Below are 23,318 nucleotides of genomic sequence, written 5' to 3'. Positions count from 1 at the left end.
ATGACATTTTCATTTCATTTTTTTTAACTTGGATTTTCTTGTCCATCTCTCTGAAACATTGTGTTTGCCAGAGTCAAGCTAAGGTCACATTTCAGCACTTCACAAAAGGAGCAGGAGCTGCACAGTGTCTGCAGAGAGAGAGAACTGAGTAATTCTGGGTTTGCCTCAAAATTGTAAAACCACATTAGTGTTTTTGCATGAACAATGAGAGTGAAACCTGAAACGAGAGCTATATTGAGTGATGGGATGTTTACAAAATACAGCCACTCGTAGCTGGTTTTGCTTCCACAGACTATGGAGCCGAGGTGGTTTTCATGTACATATCTAATGTTTTTTTTTCTCCTGTTCCTCTTTCGATTCTGTATTTCGCCCTCGCAGTGGTGAAGGAGCTGGTAGTTTCTGCTGGAGACAGTGTCCAGGTGACCCTGCCAAAGAATGAAGTGCAGCTGAACGCGTTCGTGCTTCCTGAACCGCCACCTCGTAAGGCTTCGCTGGGAATTCTGCTAAGGGCTTGTGATGGGGAAGTGGCAAAGAGGCGTGTGTACAGCATGAACTAAGGGCAATCTTGGAAATCCCTTTTGTCAGAGAACGCTTTCTTGTAGAAATTTTTCACCCTGTGCTATTACCTCGTGCTGCTGCTCAGAAAACAGCAAGGCACAAAAAGCATTGAAGGTGCCACAAAATTGTTAGATTTGGGAGACAGTGTGTTTGTAAAGTTGTAGGTGAGGAAGTAATGGATCTTCAACATCTCTTTGTGGTATTCCCTGATAGGGGACAAGCTGTCTTAGCAAGTGATCTCTCAGTTGGTGGACTGAAATCTGATTTGGGGGTTGATGTGTGGAGGAACACATTTCTCTGTGCTCCTTATTTCATCATGCAAGTTGTTCACAGGTATTTATAAAGGGCTTACCCATAGCTCTGTGCACAGCGGCACGGGAGACTGCGGAGGAGAGGCAAGTATATTATGTGTCTTATAGCAGCAGGGATGGAAGCATTTGTGTTCAAAACCTGGCATTATGGTGGGTCTGCAGGACTGAGGGCATGATAAGACTTTTCTCTCTTATTATCCTAGAGCTGTGGTTGTTTCAAAGCCCTTTAATGCCTTGGAGGCTGGAAGATGGGTTTTGGCTCCAGAGTAAACGTGTTTAGAAGCATGGATTGTCTCTTTTCCTGGGTATATTCCCAAAAAGCTGCAGCCCGAATTTCAAGCTGTCTCATTTCTCCATGTTGCAGCAGAATGTGCCTTGTAAATGTTTAATACCTTTGCTTTTCTTTAGCAGGGCGGAAAGGCAGTCTTAAACTAACATCTGGACCTTTTTTTTTTTTCTTTTAAGGAACTACTTATTCCTATGAGTGGGAATTGATTACTCATCCAAAAGACTACAGTGGAGAAATGGAAGGGAAGCACTCCCAGACCCTTAAGTTATCTAAGGTAACGCTTTTGCTGCTTTGTATCCTGTTGTGTTAAGTGCCAAGAAGAGAAGACGGGGACCCTGGCAGCCAGGAAAGACTTGTATAGGATTTCAGGATGAATAGGAAATTGCATGACGGGCAGGCAGCCAACGTTTGACTGCAAGCCCTTCTTCTAAGTCTCTTATAAAAAGGAGATTGATCTGGCATAAGGGAGAGAAGAAATCGATTTCAGGATCTAAAAGCTGCCTACAAGCAGTGTGTCAAGCCATAAAAATGGCACAATTTAACAGTAACAAAGAGTTTTGAGTGTTTCTGCCACTGAAACAGCGCGGTGGTCTGTTTGGGTCTGAAGCCTTGTGCTTGCCCACTGCAAAAGGGCCTTGCTGTTTCCATTAATGAGAGCTGTGGAGTGCCTTGTAGTGTGTCCCTGGCTGCTGCTGTTACACAAGCTCTCATAGTGAAAAGGTTGCTCGTTTCAGCACTTGAGGGTGGATTCTTAACCAGGGAATGGCTTTAAATATTGTATGAATATACAGTACTGTATGTCTGAGATGCTTCTTTGAGCATCTTGGATTCTGCTGCACTCAGAAAAAATCTACAGGCTTTAGTCACGATATCATGCAGAGAAAAGTCTTTGGAGAGGAACGTGTCTGTCTCTGTCAGGGTTTCAGCCTTTTGGATACCTTGATTGTCGTCCGGCACCTTGTCCTTCACCCTTTCATCTTGCTTCAACATGAATGATTAAGGTTTGACTGCCTGCCTCCTATTACCCTGAGGGAAGAGAAGAAATACTTCCTTTTGTAAAAACACACAAGAAAACATTTTCTTCTTTTAAAATGCAGCCTTTCTCATCTTAAATGCGGTCTACTGGTACAGAGTCCTGTGGCCAGACAACCTGAACTAATCTGTTATCTCTCTTCTACTTGCCTGTTGTTGCTAGAAAATAAAGCTTGACTGACAATCCTGTGGCACCTGTGGTAGGAAGAAATACGAGTCTTTAGTTTCTGCATAGCCGTTGCAAACTAAAAGATATGTCATACCATTTTGGTTGGAAACCATCCTGTGCTGTGTATGCATAGGGCATAAATGCCTGTGTTTTGTGCTGCTGATGTGCTGTTGAGCCCAAGCATGGTAACTCGATCTTCTAACAGCTCCTGGCAGGTAAAACGTCTTTTGTATTCGCTTCCAGCTCACTGTCGGTCTGTATGAATTCAAAGTCATCGTTGATGGGGAAAACGCACACGGAGAAGGTTACGTGAATGTTACCGTGAATCCAAGTGAGTTGGTGGAATTGTGCCTTTTCTTCACTTCATCTGTCTCTGATCCTGGTGTTTTGTTTAGTTGACTGGACCTTGGTTTAACGCAGTGAGGATTTGTTGTGCTCCGAACTCAGTATATAGGCCCATGTGTTCAGTCATTTCCTGAGGTGTGAAACTACTGCTATTTCTGCTGTACTGCTACTGCTTCAATAAAAACTAGCTGTAACTGGGTAAAAAGCTTAAAGCAGCAGGGGAAAAAAAAGAAGGGAAGCCAGAGCTTTGAAGCTCCTTTGGAGGTTCTTTTCTTCCCTGTCTAGTAAAGAATATCATTCCAAGCATGGGTAGGTTGAGTCGAATCTCATTCCTTACTGTAGGACATGGTTTGAGGATGAGCTGGTGTGGTAGCTCTGCTGTTTCACTAGGTCTCGCTCTAGATGGCCTGTGCAAAGGGGAACCATAGATTCTGCATCTCTTTTTATGCAAAAAAACCCACTTTATTTTGCACACTTCAGCAATACTTTTTCTACAACCGTTGTGGGCAGAGAAGTGCTGTGCTCTAAATTAGCAAATACATGTGGATGGCCTTCTGGATGCTGTTACTCATCATTTCTTTATAAGCAGTGAATCTGCAGATGGCAACGTCCATCGAAATAATTCGTTTTTCAGAGCAGCAGCGAAACTTTGGCAAGAAGCTCTAGGTGCTGCTCTGTTAAAATGGGCTGGGCTTGAATGCTTGACATAGTCTGGGAGAACCAATGCAATGCAGCCGTTCCCAAAGCACTTGTGTGGCAGTTGACCTCCTTGCTTCTTTAAATCCCTTTTGTTAGCACTGTTTCCCTGCGTTGGCATATAACTTGCTGAAATCATGAAGCACTGTTGGTGATCACGCAGTTCTCTGCAGTCGATCTGATCAGTGGTTGCTTGGAGCTGTGTGGAACAGCAATTCCACACTTTGGATTCCTCTCCTGAACTCGATGACCGCAGAACCGAGCGAGGAGGGGGAAGAGGATGAGCCCTGAGTATTCTGCATGCACCCCTGTAAAGGCAGAGTAGTTTTGCAGAGTCCCTTGGCTAGTCGTGGTCTGCCTGTAGATGTCATTGTAACAGCTCAGTTGTTGTTGCAGAGCCTCGGGTCAATCAGCCTCCTGTTGCCATCGTGTCCCCGCCGTTCCAGGAGATTTCACTGCCAACCATTTCAACTGTTATTGATGGCAGCCGTGAGTACCTGCTGGTTTCAACGCGCTACTCTAGCGAGCCTGGTTTCTGTGTGTTTAGCTGAAGGGCCAGCCCAGAGCTGAAGTTTGAAGAACTGACTGTGACACTAAACCCACACTTGAGTGAAAAGAATCAGCCTCTCTTGCCAGGAGAGGGTAATACGCACATGACGGCATCTCTCTGTGTTTCCTTTTGAAAGGCACTGGCCTGAGCCGATCTCCTAAAAAAGGAAAAGCTCTAGAGGCTGCTGCTTGGCATACAGAAAACCTTTACTGTCAGTCAAAATGGCCTCTTGCATTAAGCTTTGAATATATGAGTTATGTAACACCCCACCTTTGCTGGTCCTGACCCACGCTTCTAGGAATTTCTTCACATACGTTCAGGTTGTTTTACCCCCAATTGGTATTATTTTGTTAGTGTTTTGTTTGGGTTTTCCTTTCTTCCCCCGGCACACTTGCAAACCTGGGTTTGGGGGTGTCTGAACCCATGAAAGAGGGGAAAGGAGAGCACACAGTTTGGGTGTCTGAGCATAAGAGGCCTCTGGGCTTGGACCAAAACTGCCTTTGCCCATTAAGCCTGGTACTGAAGAAGGGGACTGAACATCTGGGGTTTGTGAAGCAGCATTTTCCAACTCCTTGTATGTGCATTTTCTTCCATAATCAAAACAGAAAGCACTGACGATGATAGAATTGTCAGCTATCACTGGGAAGAATTGAAGGGTCCTTTGCGGGAGGAAAAGGTTTCTAGCGATACTGCCATCCTGACGCTGACCAACCTGGTACCCGGGAATTACACATTCAGGTAGGTTGCACCTCAAAGAGTTGATCAGTTCTCATCCTGCAAGAGTAAAATGTACAAGTTTCTTGAGGAGCTTGTCTTGTTTAAAACAAAACTACCACCAACCAAGGAGAGAACTCTATTTTGTGATGTACTTTCTCTCTCTGCTTCTGCACTTTCGGGTAGTTCCATAGCTTTTCACTTCAGAAGAGATAAGCTGTCCAGCTACTTTTTATTCTTAAGTTGTAGTGCCGGTTTAAGAGGGTGGCAGAAGGAATGTATGGTCTGCCAGCAGTATAAAACGTCTCTTGAAATGTCAAATCTAAACTGTTCAGGTAAAGGCTTAGGAAGAAATGCAGTCCTTAAATCCAGTTTTTAAATGCAATGTGTTTATCCCAGATAACTGAATGAGGCCTGATGGGTTTTCTGCACTTACCTGAGTAATAGATAGCAGCTGATCTCACTTCAGTGTTTGTGCTGTGTTTTTCCTTTGGTCTGCATTTTGGTGTGATGTCCGTGCAGAGCTATTTAAAATAAAACAAACTTGAGTACCTGTAACTGAACATTGCATGTCTCTTAACCAGTTTGTAAATGAACTGGTCAGAGTGATGTTCAGATCTCGATTTAGCAAAAGAACTATTCTGTTTTGTGGTCCTATCCTGCCTGAGGAGGCAAGCTGTGTTCTGGGTACGTGTAGGTTAGTGCTGAACTTCTGTGTTCATCACAGCTGTGTGTGAAAGCTGACGGTCTTTCACTGCCCAGTTTTATTTTGGAACTACTTGATAGATTACATACTAGAGACGGACGTGACTTGAATTTCTTGCATTGCTTTGGGGTTGATAATTGGACATTTAGGGGAAGTTACTCTTCAGAAAAAGCACAGTTGCCTCAAACCGTAGTTTTTTTTTTCACTCCTGAAAATAAAAAATCACTATCTTGCCTTTGAAAGTGTCTTAAGTTTCTAACTCTTCCTTTGAATTTCATTTAACTCCAGCCATTTGCGTTCATCTCTGATAATAACGGCTCTTCATTGCTTTCCCTTTTTCCCCCCCTTCTTCAGTCTAACAGTCGTGGACTCAGATGGTGCCAGCAACTCCACCACTGCAAACCTGACTGTGAACAAAGCGGTGGATTATCCTCCAGTGGCAAACGCGGGCCCAAACCAAGTCATCACCCTGCCTCAGAACTCCATCACCCTCTACGGGAACCAAAGCACCGATGATCACAGCATTGTCAGCTACGAGTGGCTGCTCAGCCCTAACAGCAAAGGGAAGGTGATGGAGATGCAGGTCAGCGCACGTCTCCTGTCCTTGCTCCGGATTTCTCACTAGCTAGTTCTTTTTCTATAATCAAACCGTTTTCGAGTGACTCAGCAATGGCTGATAATCCTACATCCACAAATGCGATGATGAAATGGATACTCAAAACTAAATCCACTTGAAGGTGGTGTTGGCCGAGTGGTTGAGGAGGTTCTCCAGTCTAGCCCCAGGTTTTCAGTGGCATCCTGTTTCCTTCTGTGAGCAATGCAGTTTTAAATACTGCTCCAGAATGGAGGATTAAGACAAGTGGGAACTTGATGGTTTTGGATTCTGATGTCCCATATGACAGGTCTCAGCAGAACTTGGTAGAACCCGTGTGTCTCACTTTAACCAATGTGGCTGCTAGAAAAGGGTGTTATTTTTCGGTCCAGTTGCTGACTTCTCAGAACACCAGTGATAGCTGAATCTGTAAGTGAATAATAGGGATGATTTAAGTGCTGTCAGTGAGTGAGGAGCCAGACTGTATCATCTTTTGCTAACTGTCGGTCAGGATGGCATTTGGAAGTACAGGGTAACCAGTTGTGCCAGATCATGCATTTCCTCAGCCGAATCCTTTGAGCTGAACCTTGGAGTCTGCATTTAACTGATACAAGCCAGACATTCCTCAGTCCTAAACAGTGAAAGATGGAAATTGCTTCCATGTCATGTTTCTTCTAAAGATTATTGCTATTTCAAATTCATGGAGTAAGAAAGTCCATGAATCAGGTTCATGATGTGTATGATTTGCACAGGGCCCCCCAGAGGTTTTGCTTGAGTTGCTAACTATTAAATCTCAAAAGATCTGAATATCTATATGGCATTATGCTTGTTGTGTTCCACAACAATGCCCTTGAAACTGTGTATAAATGTATGTTTAAGAGCCTTGCGTGCTAAAGCGACACAGAGCTCTGGCCACATAGCAGGAGTTAGAAATAAGCCCCCAGAACCTGCTGATAATGGTTGTTTTAGAAGCAGAGTCTTCTGGTCTTTTATTGCCTGTGTAAGGATTCTTTTTAATGCGTGAATGTGTTTTCTCGAAGGGGGTGAGGACACCAGTCTTGCAGCTCTCTGCAATGCAAGAAGGTGATTACACTTACCAGCTCATTGTGACAGATTCCGCCGGGCACCAGTCCACTGCAGAGGTCACTGTGATAGTCCAGCCGGGTAAGCTGCCTTCGGCTGCTTTTGCCACTTCCATTCCAGGGGTTAGAGGCAAGCATCAATCTTTCAATGCGCTCTAGATCTTATTGTAGTTTTGTGCTGCTTTCAGAAAAGCTGTGCTAATTTAGGACCATTCTGGACTGGTATATTACTGATAAGCCAAAAAGGAGTAGTAAGTTTCTAGGAATATTGCCTTTCTGGGCTATTCTCTTATTTTATACAATGTAGTCGAATTGATGTTATCTCACTGTAATAACAGGATTGTATTTCCGAGCAACTGTCTGTGTCCACAGTGCTTGGTTCTGGGACAAGAGCTGGAAAAGTGGAGTAATGCTCAGAGAATGAGAGCAAAAATCAGAACTCCTAGATTTTATTCTTGTTTTATTGTGTATGTGTGAGTGAAATGCTCACCTGAGCTCTTAATTGCTTTTAACCTCATTTCTTTGAGCACAAAGTTGAGATAACAGGCAAGAAATATACCAGGGATCACAGAGCAAGTTCTTAATGCTGGAGTTTAAGCTCCACCTTTTATGATGTGTATGAAAAATATTGCCACTCTTTTTCAGAGAACAATAAGCCCCCAAAGGCAGATGCTGGTCCAGATAAAGAATTAACTCTTCCTGTGGACAGCACCACTCTAGATGGCAGCAAGAGCTCAGATGACCAGAAGATCGTCTCCTTTCTTTGGGAAAAAACACGGTGTGTGTGTCTTCCAGGCTGTTCTTACGCAAGTATCTAAGTCCATCGTTTAAAACAAGACACCCCACCACATACCCCTCTTGTGTTCAAACCAGGTTACATCAGGCCTGACAAGCTTTACCAGTGGAATTAGACAGGGGTTTACGTTTAACTGGAGAGCAATGAAGTGTTGTTTGAGCATTAGAAATACCTTTGCCTTCACCTCTCGGCCTGGTTCCCATTCTCAGCGTGGTTGTGGAGTGTCAAGGAGACCAGTCATGTTCACTTCACAGCAGTGCAATGTGGTCTTGGCCATATGAAGAGGCTGACTCATAATCAAACTACAACAGGGCCTTCTAGCTTGATCCTTTTGCAGTAAGTTTGAATGAGGCAGCGTTCTCTTTTCATTGTCACACTTCCCTTCAGGCTCCAAATTCCCTGAAGTTCTCTAGGAAACTCAGGAAAAAGCCAACTTGTGGTAGCTTTTACCCTTTGCCAATGCAAAGTCTGTGCAAAGTTCTTGTCAATGAACAAACTAGTTTTACCCTATACCTTTTCTTTAAAAATATGCTTAATTGTGCAGTTCACAAGCCAATTTTGCTGGAAGTAAAACCTACTTAAATGCTGATATCTGTGTTCCCCTGGTTTAAAAACATCCAAAACACTAGAACACCAGAAATTGTTTTTTATTCTGAATGCCGCACTTACTCTTTGATTACCTAGGCAACTGTCTGTTTGCTTCCCTATGATAAACTCTGCTTGAGCATGAACCTCCTGTTTGGTGTGAGGCTCACCTCCACGGTCTGTGCGTTTAAACAGATCCTGTTGTGCTTTGTTTAGGGGCCCAGATGGTGTGAAGCTGGAGAATGCCAACAGCAGCATTGCCACTGTAACAGGCCTTCAGGTTGGGACATACGAGTTCACTCTGACCGTTAAGGATGAGAGGAACTTGCAAAGCCAAAGCTCAGTCAACGTCATCGTCAAAGAAGGTATGTCCAGCGTGTGCTGAGCTGCCCGAGATACACGTTATCTCTGAGCAGTTCAGCAAAACCTCTATTTAAATGCACACTAAGAGTAAGAAATAGGTGAAAAGTGATGTGGAAAGTGCTGAAATGGCCTTCTCTAAGTCCAAGGCCCACCCTTCTCTGGAAGAACAGTATCTTCAGCTGAACCCTGCAGTACATAATTTCCTTTCTCCTCCCCTGGCGTTAGACAGGGGTTTCTGGGTTATGCTGGAGATCTAATGCAGTAGTTTTTGTTTGGGTGTAACTACATTTTTCTCCAACTGCTTTCTTTCTGTTTGCTTAGAAATAAACAAGCCGCCGGTTGCAAAGATTGCTGGTAGTGTTGTCATCACCTTGCCCACAAACACAGCTGAGCTGGATGGATCCAAGTCCTCTGACGATAAGGGAATTGTCAGCTACTTGTGGACCCGGGACGAGGGGAGCCCTGCTGCTGGGGTGAGGTTTCTGTTTTAAACAGCAGTCTGCAGCATCTCCAAAGTCAATGCTACTTCTCAGTGGCAGCTCCCAAGGAAAATGTAAAGCCGTTTGTTGCATCTGCTGCATTTTAGTGCTGACCCTAAGCATGATGATGCATCCTGCTAGCTCAGTCCTTTGTTTCCTGATATTTATTTTGCTTTGCCTTCCAGGAAGTCTTAAATAATTCAGACCATCATCCTGTCCTTCTCCTGTCCAATCTGGTAGAAGGGACCTACACATTCCACCTCAGAGTAACAGATGCCAAAGGGGAGAGTGATGTGGAAAGGTCCACAGTGGAAGTCAAACCTGGTGAGTCAGGGGTCTGTGTTGTACCATGTTTGTCTACAAGCCCTCTAGATGCAGAATACCGAGATGAAAATGTGTAGTCTAGTCCAGCTTAGAACTATAAAAGCTCAAAAGTTTTGGGGGAGGTCTATTTTCATGTGTTCTTGGAGGCTGACTCTTACTGCTTGCTGCTACCTGTGAAACTCATAGGCTCGTGTCCCTTCCTATGCTGAGATTCCAGAATTTTTTGTTCAAAGCTGAAACATCCTGGAAAGATAATGGAAACCTGATGTGTACTCAGTCTGTTCAACAGAAGTTGTAAAGATCTCTTATCTCGTCTGCATTCTCACTAGATCCTAGGAAAAATAACCTTGTGGAGATCATTCTGGATGTCAACGTCAGCCAGCTGACGGAGAGGCAGAAGGGCATGTTCATCCGCCAAATCGGTGTCCTGCTGGGGGTCCTCGACTCAGACATCACTGTGCAGAAGATCCAGCCGTACACTGAACAAAGGTAAGGTTCATCTGTTGGTGTTCCTGGAGGAGAGTTGCTTCAGGGTTTAGGAAACCAAGGGGTGTTTTCTCTTGGGAAGCAGATGGAACAGTCGGAATATGCGGAGATGTTGCTTAAAATTGATATTCCTGCTTGCTGGGGTAGAGAAGATGTGTAGCCAAGCTAGTCTTAGGTGTCCTCAAAAGCTGTTTGTGGCTGATAACATCTTTGCCCCCAAAATCTGTAAAATAAGAACTAATCTGGTTTGGGTTTGAAAACCGTAAAGGTGTTCTAAAGCTGTGACTTATAACTGGCCGAATACTGGGGCTAGGTAGAGGAGTAGTTTGATGAATCACTGACCCCAGAGCAGAGGTGGTGGGGGTGCAGCAGCCCCCTTACAAGTAGCCCTGTGTGCTAGCGTTGTGCAGGCAGCAAAGCTAATGGAAAACTACATTGGCTTCAATTAACATAGAATAAAATGTTGAAAACCGGTGTAATTTTTGTTCTAAGCAAGTGGAAGGTTGCTGATAGGCAGGGCTGCAGGCCAGGGTGGTTGTTACCCACAGAGACAGTGTTACTCAGCTCCAAGTGCAGTGACCAGCAGGTCCTACAAGGGATGGTTCAGCCCAGCTGGATCCTGGCCATGCTGCTTTGGCATGAAAGTACCTGATGGAGTCATCTTTCCACCTCTGCACAAAGGGAAATCCTCTATTCCGCAGGAAACTTCAGCACCTGCTGCTGTAGCGTTGTCACAGCAACAGCCGCACAGATCTCTGTGCTGACAGCAGCGCCTTGTGCCATCGGTGTGTTTGAGGATGTCTGAACATGCGTGTGAGCGGGCTGGCAGCAAGCTTATCAAGGGCAGAGCAGTAATCTGTGGAAAGAAGCGCAATATTGCGCTTAGTTTTGACTAAAAGTGGAGTAGTTTTAAGGTAGACAAAGCACTGAAGAAGATTTAAGGGATGAGCTTAAAGTCATGCAGCGAGTCAGCAATAAATCTGCAGCTATACTTCAGGCTTTCCTGAGTTCAGTCATATATCGATTCCGTTGTGTCCACGTTGCCTGCTGTAGCAGTAAAATCGGAATTCATTGTCCGTGCAAATCTGAAGAGCTCAGAACAGAAGAGCCAGCACTTTCTGCGGTAATATTACCTTTCTGTCTCTGCCGTGCCCGAGCCTGTTGCCACCGTCATTCATTGAGTAAGGCAAGTCAGGGATTCTTGTAATTAATCTCTTTATATGTTGATTAAGTAGAGAAAAGAGTGGGAAAGGTTATAAAAGGGCAGAGATTATTTTCTGACAGATGGCTTTAGGATCCCACTTTTGCCTCAGCTATTGAAGTACTTTGTACTGTTTAAGAAAGATCTTTTTCACCCAGTTGCTGCTTTTTTCCCACGTACTCTTAGGGCTTCACCAATATCCTATTGACTCATAGGCTTACTGGTAATAATAAATCTGAAGCATCCATGCATCCTTTTGTGAATCAGAAAAAGACACAGGGCTCTGCATGGCTAGCAAGCCTTGGGGAGCAAGTTCTTCTGTCAGAGTAGTGCAGTCAAAATGCAGATGCAGTACCTGTGCTTTATTCTGATTAAAACACTTTGCACATTCAAACTAAGACTGTAAACTTTCACTGTCTTCTCTGATGCTGGAGCTCTGTGCTGAGCCATTGTGTGACCTCCCATGTGCATTAAGGTCTAAGGATCCCACAGGGAGGGAGGGAGGAGATAATGAAAATGGTGGGACTTTAAAGTCTGGGGATTTGCATGCTTGGCATGAACGTGCAAAGATGTCCTTGATTAGCAAACTCAAGAACAGTCCAGCCCTGGCTTTGAAAATAGGGATGGATCAGATGTCTTAAAGTCTTGTCTGCTGTATGGACAACCAGGCCTACCAGTATTGCTTTCAAGATGGAGCCAGAAGTCTGATCTTCAAATAGATTTGGGATTCTGAATTAGTGAGAATAGGTCTCTACCTGGTGTTTGGGGAACTGCAGATAATGATTTTTGTCTGACTTCCAGCACGAAGATGGTGTTTTTTGTACAGAACCAGCCTCCCCATCAGATATTCAAAGGACGAGAGGTGGCCTGGACGCTAAAGAACGAACTACGGAAGCAACAGTCAGACTTCCTCATCTTCCGAGCATTAGAAATTAACACAGTCAGTAAGTAAGAGTCACTGCGGTACCAGCTAAGGTCTTTCCCTTCTTCTCAGATGCCTCCAAGAATAAGGACCTTTGTGTGTGCTAAAAACACCCATGTGTACACACACACTCTCTCATTCCCACAGCATTTATGTGTCAGCAAACAGAAAAATAAGTTTGTTAGACTGCACATTGATCAGTTATTTACAAATTGATTCTGTCTGTGCACTGTTCAACTCCATATAGATGGTTACTTGTAATGTTGCTGGGAAGATAAGAACTCACAAAATCAAAAGCAGATTGATACTTATGGAACTGAAATACGGCATTAATGGAATGCAGCCAACGAAATGATTGTCATCGTACTGAAAACAATGAAGCTGCAGAGCTTGGTAGCTGTGAACAATCTCATTTCCTCTGCAGCACATACATCAGTCTGAAGGAAATGTTTCCCTTCTATCATTTCTTTACAGCTTTGCATTAGCACTGTGTTTCTTTTATGAGTTCCATCCTATGAGGATCATTTGCTGATCAGTTGGATATTTTAGACTGGAATTAGGTAATTATTTTCATGACTTCTTGATTTTTACAATTTTGTGGCCTTCAAAAGGCACACTTCGCTTTTGTTTGGCCACTTCAAAAGACCTGTTTGTTTCCTGCCTCACAGGCTGGGTTTGAGTTTGAAAGTCAAACTCTTAGTTAAAAACATTTAATTAACAATATGCAAATTCCATAACTTTTGTATCAAAATAATGATTTATTAGGCAAAATTTTCTTAGCTTATGTATGTTACGTTGTCGATGCAGTGGGACTTTTTAGTTTGGCGTGAGGTATATGTGTGCTTATGTTTGCTCTTCTTACTGCTTGAGTTAGTGGCCAAGCTGTGGGTGAACCACAGAGTGACCAGATTCAAGTCAGAGCCTATGGGGTTTGGCTGTGTCGAACTGTACTGTCTCATCTTTGCCTCTTGTGCGAATCATTTAGTTGATCTTGCTGGTTTTGGTCCCTAGCATGTCAGCTGAACTGCTCTGAGCATGGACGCTGTGACTCCTTCACCAAGCGTTGCATCTGTGACCCTTTCTGGATGGAGAACTTCATCAGGGTGCAGATGGGGGACGGCGAAAGCAACTGTGGTACGTGCGACCTCCCTGGGAGTGTTATCTTGGGAAAGCAAACTGTCTGAAACACAGGACAGGCAGAGTGACAGGTACCTGCTTTCTCCCCGCATCCCTGACACGATGCTCACGCAAGGAGCAGTCTCTGTCCTGGTCTCCCTACATGTACCTCCCAGGTCAGTGATCTCCAACAGGGAAGTGACTCCTCAGGGAGCACTCACAACAAGTTGATCCGTTCTTAGTGTATCGATTGCACCTCTCTGCTGCCTTGCCCCTACAGAGATCTTCCTGCCACCAGAAAGCAAATTTTAGAATCGTAGACTTATAGAATCTAATCAACACACATTGCAAAATGCCCTTGTGCAGCGAGGCCACACCCTGGATCTCAAGCCTCTGGCTTCCATAGGCGAGTTAGTGGTGCTGTCAGTGATGGATGCTAGCATCCTTTAGTTCTACCAAGGGCCAGGCCTTTCTTTCTTCCCCACAAATAGTCTTCTAAAGCGTATGCTGTCAGCTGTATGAGGTGCCAAAATGTCTTTATCTCTGGGGTGTTTTGCTTTCAGAGTGGAGTGTGCTGTATGTGATCATTGCATCGTTCGTCATTGTGGTTGCCTTTGGAATCTTGTCCTGGATGGTGATCTGCTGTTGCAAGAGGTGAGGCTGAGGCCATAAACCCTCCGTATCGGTGCTTCAGAGCCAGTAGCTGCGTTAGGAGGTGAAAGATTCGAACCTATCGTCCCAGCAGGGCACCTACTTAGCCCTGGGATGTTCATTTTTGTCACTCAGTGTTTCAAGGGAGACGTTGAAGCCCTAGAACTCTGGGTTCAGTTAAGAAGCAAGATTTGGATTAGCCTGTAAATGTGAAACTAAAACAATGTTTTAAATGTTTTGCTTTGTGGTATGAACATAATCTGAAATAAGCCAGTACTCTGGCTTTGAAGATCAGGGTTATTTTTCCTTTGGGCTTTTGTAGAACTGGCCTGCCTCTTAATTCCTTTTCTTCCCCTTTAGACAAAAAGGAAAATCCAAAAGAAAAAGCAAATACAAGATTTTAGATGCGACGGATCAAGAAAGCCTGGAGTTAAAACCAAATCCCAAAGCAGGTAAAAACAAAAGGGAAGAGCTCAGTGTTTCCAGAACACTGACTAAGAATGCTCTTCCTTAGTGGACTTAAATTCCCGGAGTAAAACAAACTGTCAGGCACTGGCAGACAAGTCTTGGAAGATCTAAGAGCTTGTTGCAGATCTGTAGGCAGGGTGTTCAGTCAAGTTATCAAACTCTTTGGTGTAGAAATTAGGCTGACGCTTGTCTGGTCCTGATGTCTCCACTTTCTATCATGGAAGCAGTTAAGTGTATGGATGACAACTGAGCGGAGAGGGCCTGATCCAGGAAGCCCAGAAGTGGGTCTCGACTTTAACTTCTCTTGCTTTAAAGCTTTCCACTCTGTTCTGGTAGTTTGCTTTTTGCCAATATGCAATTCCTTGGCCTTGCTCTACAGCAAAGCATGAATTCAGTGCCAGTAAGCTTTTCAGTGAACTGATCGACTTTGCCTCTGGTGAGCAAAGGATACCAGGAAACCTGGAAGTACTGAGGGCCTTGAGAGAGCAATGTTTGAGAGTCGTGTTTAGCTCTGTCCCCAGATTCTCCCAACCCAAAGAACTTGTTCATAAATTTATTCCTTGTGAGCAGCAAGCTCTGAAAGTTATACCTTTTAGCTCATCCTCTAATTTTTCTAGGAAGCAGATACCTATCTTAGGGGAGACGCCCATGAAGTGCTCAGTTGTCCACATGGCTACGGGACCTCTGACCCATTCCAGGAAGGCACTTGTTTGTCTTCAATGTTCTTTGCCAGCATTTTCTTGTCTGCATTGCTGTCCTCAAGAGTGCTTGTCAGGTGCTTTCCAAAGATCATTGAGTTATTTCAGGCTGGAGGAGTTTTGCTGTGGTTGTATCTGGTATCTGAACTCTGAATGCTGGAGAGCTGCTGAAATAGGTGTCTTAAATAAGAGTTTGAGTCCTGGTTTTGGTTAGAGGAGGGGTTATTTTAACTGTGTATGGAAAATAGTCTCTGATCCTTGTTTGCTAGTGGAAAACAACGGCTTCTCCTGGTATTACCCCATTTAATGATGTTCAGCAAAGTGAACACTGCCTAATGACAGCATTGGAGGGTGTTGTAATGACAGGGCTGATCAGACAATTCCTCTGAGAACCTGGCCATCCCAACGGATATGGATACCCTTGGAAAAAAAAGAGGGTGGTTTTCTTCCCTCAGCACCCAACTCTGCTCTAATCCAGCCATCTGTCGCCTCACGCAGAGCAGCCCCGTTGTTAAATAAAGGGTTCATTGTTCTGCAGGCTGTAGCAAATGTGCCTCAACCGTCGGCTCTCTGGTAACTGCACTCATCTCGCTCCTCCTGAGCCTGGCTGCTGACTAAAGGCTTTTTCCCTGCTAGGTATGTCCAGGGAGCATTCTGCTAACAGTAAATGTTGCATTTCTCCATTAAGGAAAAGCTAAATTTCAATATTTCCTGCGCTAACAATATCAGTGAATGTCTCCTTCCCTTGTGCCTTAATCTGAATGCAGCCCGCTAATTTATCTCCCTTCCCTTAAAGGCAGGAGAAGCAGAGATGAGAGTAAGGAGGGTAGCAAGAACGCAGTGATCCCTTGCACACCTGCCTCACAGCCGTTAGTGCTCAGATTGCTTTCTAGGCAATGCCCCAAGCAAGGTCAGGGAGACAAAGCTCCCACATAGCCTCACAGCTCCTCCTGGCAATGTAATTTGCTTTCCTGCCTGTTCATTGTGCTTTGCAAAACGTCTTGAAGTGTCTGTGTGAACTCTGTCATGCCAGAGCATCTGAAACGGGATCCCTTTGGCTTTGGCATTTGAAGAAGTGACAGGCACAGGGAAGCCTGATTAGGCTTTGGCATGATAGGAAAAAGACTTAGGGAATGGGGTAAGGTGTGGTGTTTGACTGGTATTAGAAGTGTTTTTAACCTGGGAATCTCTCTCCTTAAAGGTGGCAGACAGAAAGCACAGGTCCTCAACACTAGCCTGATGCACTCGGAGTCTGAACTGGACAGCGATGAAGCCATCTTCACGTGGCCTGATCGTGAAAAAGGGAAACTGCTCCGTAGCCAGAATGGCTCCTTGCGCAATGGACAAGTGACACTCAAACCCAAGAACCAGAGGGAGGAAATTCTATAGCTCCCTTTTTGCTGGAGCTTGGTGGGAAAGGCCACTCCCATCCCTATCCTACAAAGGCCTTTGGAGGCCAGTTTGATTAGGACAAAGCTGCTAACTTGTTTCACAGAAAATAACTTCAGTTTTGTGGGTTTCTTTTCATTCAGTTAAAACTGGTTGTACTTGAATTTGTACTTCAAGGGAAATCAAAGGGAGGAGAAGGCAACTGTGAACCCCAGGCGAAGTGTCAGAAGAGACAGAGCTGGCATCTGGAGAGCGGCAGGACAGAATCACTTGGAGCAACTGTGAATGTCAGAACCCTCCTGGCCCACCTCAGACTGCAGTGGAGGAACCACCCTTGAACTTGCAGCTCACTCGCCTTGGAAGCTCTGTGGAGAAGGAAGGTCAAGGCTGTGCTTTGAGCTGTGCTCTGAGCTCCCTTCAGGCTCCTGTAGCCTGCCATGGGCTACTGCTGGGAACCGCTTTCTTCTCCTTTATTCCCACCTTTTGTCATGGTTTAAGCACTATTTTGAGTTGTCCTTCCACATGCACTTGGCTGCTTTCGGAGTGTAGAGGAGGGGCAGTCTAAACACTATGGTCACACTCCATCAGCTGCAGGTAGGAGAGGATTTTATAGCCCTTCTAAATTATTGTCAGGCTTTTCTCCTTGGGAGTTTTGATGAGACGGTGGAAAAGCTGACCTGGCTGTGGTAATTGGCTGAGACCCTCCTGCAGCAAGCTCCTGCTGGGTGCAGAGCCAGCAGGGACACCCACCTTTGCTACCTGTGTCTCTTAATTCCAAAGCTGTGAGATGTTCAGTGGCCCCAGCACCTTCTGCTGGTCGCCAAGCCGTCCATGAGTCTGGACATTAACCATATCTCAGTTATGAAATGCCATATACTGTGGGGTTGGGGTTTGGTTCCCCCCCCCCCCCCTTAAAATTTGCACAGCGTAAGCAAACAGGGGTTGAGATCTTCAGTTCCAAGCAGCTGGATGCTCCCTCTGGCTGGCAGTGCCCTCGTGTTACGGCTGAAGAGCCCTGCGTGCTCCTAACGCTGTGCTGAGTACACAGTGTGTCCCCTTAATCGATGGAAAAGGGAACTGGGAACCTGAGGGCAGGCAGGTGCGTGGTGGTCCTGTCTCGTGCCCGCTCCTGTATCGCACTGTGCTGCTTTCATGAGTTGCAACCCTGTCCTCGGGCAGAAACCAGCCTCTCGCTGGCATGAAGGATGCCACTGCTCCGCTGTGGCTGGGTAGGCAGTTCATTGCCTTTCTTTGTGTTTAATTTAAAAACTGGAAACTTGTTTCATTGGCTTTTTTTTTTTTTTTTTTTGAGCTATGAAAGCCAAAAGGCTTTAACTTCCTCAGTTGTATTTATATTGCTGCACTACTGATTTGTGTTTGAGCTAGATGAAGATTAAACACTATTGAATGTGAGGGAATGTTCCCTCGCTGAATGTAGTCGTGACTGCTGCTAAGTTTATTCCTCTGGGCAATCAGCTGCCTTCCTCTGGCCCCGGCGCTGGAGCCTGTTGCTCTCCAGAGTACCAGGGTGTCTGCATCCTGCCCTCCCGACTCTGAGGGCAGGGAGAGGATATGGGGGGATGGTTTTGAGCTGAAAGAGGGGAGATTGAGATGAGATCTTGGGCAGAAATGTTTTGCTGTGAGGGTGGAGAGGCCCTGGCCCAGGTTGCCCAGAGCAGGGGTGGCTGCCCCATCCCTGGAGGGGTTCAAGGCCAGGTTGGATGGGGCTGGGAGCCCCTGATCCAGTGGGAGGTGTCCCTGCCCATGGCAGGGGTGGAACTGGATGGGTTTTAAGGTCCTTTGCAACCCAAACTATTCTGTGATTCCTGGGCTGCTCCTGTGCCTGCACTCCCAACAGCTCCTTCCCCACGAGCCTGCCTGGGACCACACACGGGGATGGCTGACACGGATCCTCCCATGTTCTGCGAGCTGTACGAACCCTGGACACTTAACTCTTGCGTGACGCCCCCCTCTGATGCGCTTCCCTTTGTTCAGATGCGAGTGAACAGTCTGCGAGAAAACAAGCTTTGGAAGCTGCAGGGATTGACAGGGGTAGGACTGGGACCGTCCTGGAAAGTGCTCTTTGCTCTTGGACTTTTGTCATGCTGGGTCTTGCGATTCCTGAGCCCCGTGCCGGGGACATCTCCCTGCGTTGGATCAGGGCTGGTTGTGGTGGTGCAGCTGCAGGGATCGGATCAGTTCTCCTTGCAGGAGACGCGGAGCGTGCTTTCCAGCAGCTTCTTGTTGCAGAAGAGGGAAGAATTAAAATCTGCACGGCTGTTTCCGCCGACACCTTTGGCAGAGTTCTTTTCTTTGTCCTTAAATTTGGTGTGGGTAATGACAGCTCGGGCTGGGTTCCCTCCGGAACAGCGGCTGGGTGACGGCTTCCTCTCCCATTTCTCATTCATCATCGCGGAGTGCAGGTTTGTGACAGCACAGTGCAAGCTCCCATTACCCTTCTGGCTCCCATTAGTATTCCCTGGCTGTGCAGCCCTCCTCCTCCTCGCTCTGCAGGTTAAGCCTCGGTGCCGCTGAGCCCTCGCGTGGAGCGGGGACACGCAGCACCTGCACCCCAGCTCCGTGGGAGCACGAGGGGACCCTCCTGGGCTGACAGCAATGAGTTTTGGCTCAGTGTGGGAATTCCCTGAGCCATGAGCCATCTACTTCAGTGAACCCAGACCTCTCCCAAGGTGGGGTGCACAGAGCAAAGGCATCCTAACCCCTCACCCCTCTCCTCCCTGCGGTGTCACTGATGTCGCTGCTGGTTCGGTACCTGCTCCCCAGGAGCGGGACTGACCTTGCTGGGAAGGTTTCTGCATTGCTATGCATTAGGATTTCACAATTAGAGACGCTGGCTAGAGGTTACGGGTGTGGAAATCTGTTAGATTTATCGGCTTTGCTCGATTTTGTTTTCTTTAACGCGTTCAAGTGCTGCTTGAGTTGTTTGAGGTGAATGAGCTCTAGTTTTAAAATAGTTTGCTCTGAAATCTTCCCTCAGTGTTGTGGGAGCTGCCCAACCTGTTCAAACCCTGTTTTAACCCTGTTTGATTGTTTCGGTGTTACTTGGATCAGGACTAAAAGTCATTTTTTTTAAAACAAACTGTTTCTTGCAATTAAACAGGGAAGATGTTTTGCTGCTGCCCGGCTTGCTTCTTTCTCTGGTTTTCAGCTGTGGGATGGTTCCTAAGGCTGCCCTGCCCTGTGTGTAAGAATGACCAGCTCTCCCTCGCTCCCCGCTCTCGGCAGGGACCTTAAAAATCATCCAGTTCCAACCCCCTGCCCTGGGCAGGGACATTCCACTAGATCAGCCCCATCCAACCTGAACTTGAACACCTCCAGGGATGGAGCAGCCACTGCTTCCCTGGGAAACCTGTTCCAGAGCCTCCCCACTCTCCTAGTGAAAAAATTCCTCCTTATGTCCAGTCTAAATCTGCCCCTCTCCAGTTTATCCCCACTGCCCCTCGTCCTGTCACCCCAAGCCTTTGTGAACAGTCCCTCCCCAGCTTTCTTGTAGCCCCTTCAGCTCCTGGAAGGTCACTAGGGAGCGGGAGGCACCGAGCCTCACACCGTGGCCCCTGTGCTTGTGTGTTGACCCCTGGTTTGTTTACCTGCCCCTGCTTTAGCCCAACTCTAATGATGTTCTGTTGCTGGAAATCGATTTTCAGCCTCAGCCCCTAAGGGCTCCGACCCCTGGGCTCCTGCTGAGCAGCTACGGAGTCTCCTGGACCTGTCCAGGGCTTTCCCTGTTGTTTCCACTGGAAAGAAAAATAACAGCAGTGTCGGGGCATGAGCTGCACCCACACCTGGGTAACTGTTCCTCCTCAGGGAGCAGGGGGATGTTTATTAATTAGTGGATTCCCTGAAGGAGATGAAGGTGGCTGGTAGGGCATGTGCTTTAGCACCACGGCACCCAGAAGGGACCTGGCAGCACCATGGGACACGGATTTTTCAAAGCAGGGAGGAGGACACTCACCTTCAGAGCTGCCCTTCTGTCCGCAAGCATCTCACGTGCTCCAGGGGTTGCGCTGGTGCCCTTGGAGTTCACGCTGCTCAATGTCACCAAAGGAGGAGAGAAGACCGACCTGCTGGAGCCCCCAGGCAGCGGCTGCCTCCAAGGGAAAGTCACCCCAACCCTCTCCAGGCATCCAGCAGTTCTGGGTGCTGTCAGAGCAGGGCTGTCCCTCCTGTCCCTTGTCTCTGGGAAGCTGGAAGGCTCCTGCTTGCCACCCTCGGTGCTCGGCTGGGTCCCTTCCCCTGTGTTCATGCTTTTAGCAGAGCTGGGGGACAGAAAGCAATTTCTTCCTTTTTGCTGTCCCTGCGAGAAGCTCTCCGAAGGGCTGCCCTGTCCCAGCTGCTCCCAGCCACCTCCCTTTGCTGTCTGCTCAGCATCATTGAACATTTGTGGTCTCCTTGCAGGAGGAAACCCAAGGGGGTGGCGAGGGACCCCGTGTTCCCCAGCTGCAGGAAGAGAAACCTCCACCACCCTCAGGGCAGCGGAGAGAGCCAGGGTTGCTCATTCCCCCTACAGCTGCATCCCCTCCTGGAACCTCAGAGCAATCCCAGGCTTGTTATTTGAGAGAAATCACTGAGAAACTGGTTTTGGTGCAGGAGTTTTGCAGCTGAAGAAACCGAGGCCGTGGTGACCGTGGTTCAAGGACTCAGCGCCCAGCGTTGCCGGCGTTTTTGTGGTTCAGCAGCCCAGGGAAGCTCTGGGGTTCCCTGGGGAAGGAGATGCATGGATGCAGCTACCGGCACTGCGATGCTGCAGCTGCTGGAGACCCAACCCTGCAACAGTGCAGCCGCAAATCCAGCCCAAGCCCCCCAGCTCGGCAGCTCCTGGGGCCAGGAGGGGTTAAACCAGAAAAAGGCTCTTTCTGGAGCCTGGGGAGAACAGGGTTATTTTTTCCTCCTCCACACGCTTTCTCGCTTCTCTGCTTGCGCCGTCCTTGCTCCGACCATGTGGAGCATCCCCGGGATTCCCTGAACTGCTGCTGCTTTACCTCTTCCAGCCGGGCTCTCCCTGGCTGTGCTGGCAGGAGCTCCCACACCTCTGCTGGGTCCCCTGTGTCCGTGGGGCTGGCGCAGTGTCCTGGCCATGAAGCAGCATCCCTGCGATGAGGGGAGTGGGCAGCAGCCGCGAGCACGGGGCGCTGCGGGGATGCTGGGGCCACGGCTGGTACCAGGGGTGACCCTGAGCTGCGGAGTTTGGTCAGTGCCCTGGGGGAGAGCGATGCTCGCGGGGTGCTCAGCTGGAGAAACACCCCGGACCACGCTGCTTGCATCCCTACTGCAGCCCATCCTGCTCCCCAGCACCCCCTGCATCGCTCCGGACTCGGAATAAACCCCATGCTGGCTCTGCTGGTCCAGTGGGTAAGTTCTGTGTGTTTTGGGGAGCGCAGAGCTGGCTCCGCGCCCCCTCTCCCACCACTCCTCCTGCCCCGGCCGGCTCCCGAGGGTCATCGGGGGCTCTGCGGGTGCTACCTCTGCCCATCCTTCCCCCTTGGTCCGTGTGGGGCCCTGCAAGTGAGTCCATCTTTCCATTGTTCAAACAATCCCTTTTCCACACGCGGTGCCAAAGCCTCCCCGCTCGCTCCCGCACGCGCCAGTATATTTAGCTGCCTCTAAGCCTCCACCTTTCCTTATATAGGAGAGGCCAAACGAATTTCGCACTCTCATTATTAATAGCCCGAGAGGAGCTCTTAGGAGGCTGCCAAAAATAGCAGGCAAACAGCGCTCGCCCCGGCTGGGGAGGGCGTCGAGGCAGGCGGGGAGCAGCCGGCACCGCCGTGGGAGGGACGCCACGCGGCTTTTTTGGGCTTTTCCCATCGGGAACCCCACGAAGGTGTCTCCCGTGTCCTGCCCACGCTGTACCCCTCTCCCCACAGGCAGAGGTAGGACCCGCGTGGGCACAGCAGCCCCGAGCCCCTGGATGCCGCCCTGTGGGTTTTGGGGACACCCGGAGCGGGTGGCCTGGGGCAGCCTGGGGATCCCCATCCCTTTGGGGTCCCTCCAAGCCTGGAGGAGCTCCTGCAGCTGCAGCGGCAACAGGTTTTGCCCTCCTGCGTGCCCGCGTGTTGCCGTCGGAGCTGCCCCGTGGCCGCCGTTGGGCCCAGCCGCGCGCGCCGGAGCGATGCTCGGGGAGCACCCGGGGGCGCAGGGTGAGCGACGGGGGGCAGAGGCGTTGGCCGCACGCTGTGAGCAGCATCTCTGCCTCACCCAGGAGGGAGAGAGGGTTTTGCAGCAGAGATCACCCGTGCGGCATCCTTGGAGCTGGGCTCACCGCGTGGCGGGATGGGGCGCGCGACGAAGGGTTTGGAGGGTGCCCGGCAAGCGGAGAGTCTTCACCTGCACCCGGAGGCATCCGTGTGCCAGGCAGGGTTTGCCTTAAATCCCTCCCTCCCTCGCTCGCTGGCGAGGAACTTCTCCCGCTGAACTGGAGGATGCTGCAAGCTCCTGCGGACGAGCCGGAGGAGTCCTGTGGCAAAGTCAAGGCGAGCGGAGAAGCGGTGGCGTCGCCGCGTGTCACCGCAGCCGCTGCCCACGCCAACCCGCTGGCCGCCCCGCGTCACCCCCAGGACCGTGAGTGGCCGTGCGGGGCACGAGGCGTGGGGTCCGCGGGGCGCTGAGGGGCTTCATCCGCTGTCGGCGTTTAACCTTCAGCTGGCGCTGAGCCCTGCTCGGGCTGGCGATGCTGCTGCCACTCGCAGCCCTGGCTTGGGGGTCACCGCGGTCCCCTCGACGCTTCGGGACATCCCGGCTGGGGACGGAGGAGCAGGGGCAGCCAGGAGCGCTCGGT

General features: G+C 48.4%; 1 protein-coding gene across 1 annotated transcript in view; it reads left to right on the top strand.

The window, feature by feature from the left end:
• KIAA0319L (KIAA0319 like) overlaps positions 1-17,959 on the top strand; it is a 29,145-nt gene extending 11,186 nt beyond the window's left edge. The window contains exons 5-21 of the mRNA XM_069875334.1: positions 379-480; positions 1,335-1,432; positions 2,603-2,690; positions 3,797-3,889; positions 4,556-4,688; positions 5,725-5,953; positions 7,003-7,126; positions 7,690-7,822; positions 8,642-8,790; positions 9,110-9,261; positions 9,453-9,591; positions 9,921-10,080; positions 12,080-12,222; positions 13,212-13,334; positions 13,880-13,970; positions 14,328-14,419; positions 16,335-17,959. Coding sequence (XP_069731435.1) covers positions 379-480; positions 1,335-1,432; positions 2,603-2,690; positions 3,797-3,889; positions 4,556-4,688; positions 5,725-5,953; positions 7,003-7,126; positions 7,690-7,822; positions 8,642-8,790; positions 9,110-9,261; positions 9,453-9,591; positions 9,921-10,080; positions 12,080-12,222; positions 13,212-13,334; positions 13,880-13,970; positions 14,328-14,419; positions 16,335-16,522 — 2,237 coding nt within the window. The 3' untranslated portion in view covers positions 16,523-17,959. The remainder of the gene's footprint in view (positions 1-378; positions 481-1,334; positions 1,433-2,602; positions 2,691-3,796; positions 3,890-4,555; positions 4,689-5,724; positions 5,954-7,002; positions 7,127-7,689; positions 7,823-8,641; positions 8,791-9,109; positions 9,262-9,452; positions 9,592-9,920; positions 10,081-12,079; positions 12,223-13,211; positions 13,335-13,879; positions 13,971-14,327; positions 14,420-16,334) is intronic.
• The last annotated feature ends 5,359 nt before the right edge of the window (positions 17,960-23,318 follow it).

This window comes from Phaenicophaeus curvirostris, chromosome 23 (assembly GCF_032191515.1).
Source record: "Phaenicophaeus curvirostris isolate KB17595 chromosome 23, BPBGC_Pcur_1.0, whole genome shotgun sequence".
Lineage (NCBI taxonomy): Eukaryota > Metazoa > Chordata > Aves > Cuculiformes > Cuculidae > Phaenicophaeus > Phaenicophaeus curvirostris.
Note: the sequence above shows the minus strand (reverse complement) of the source record. Positions and strands in the feature narration are given on the sequence as shown.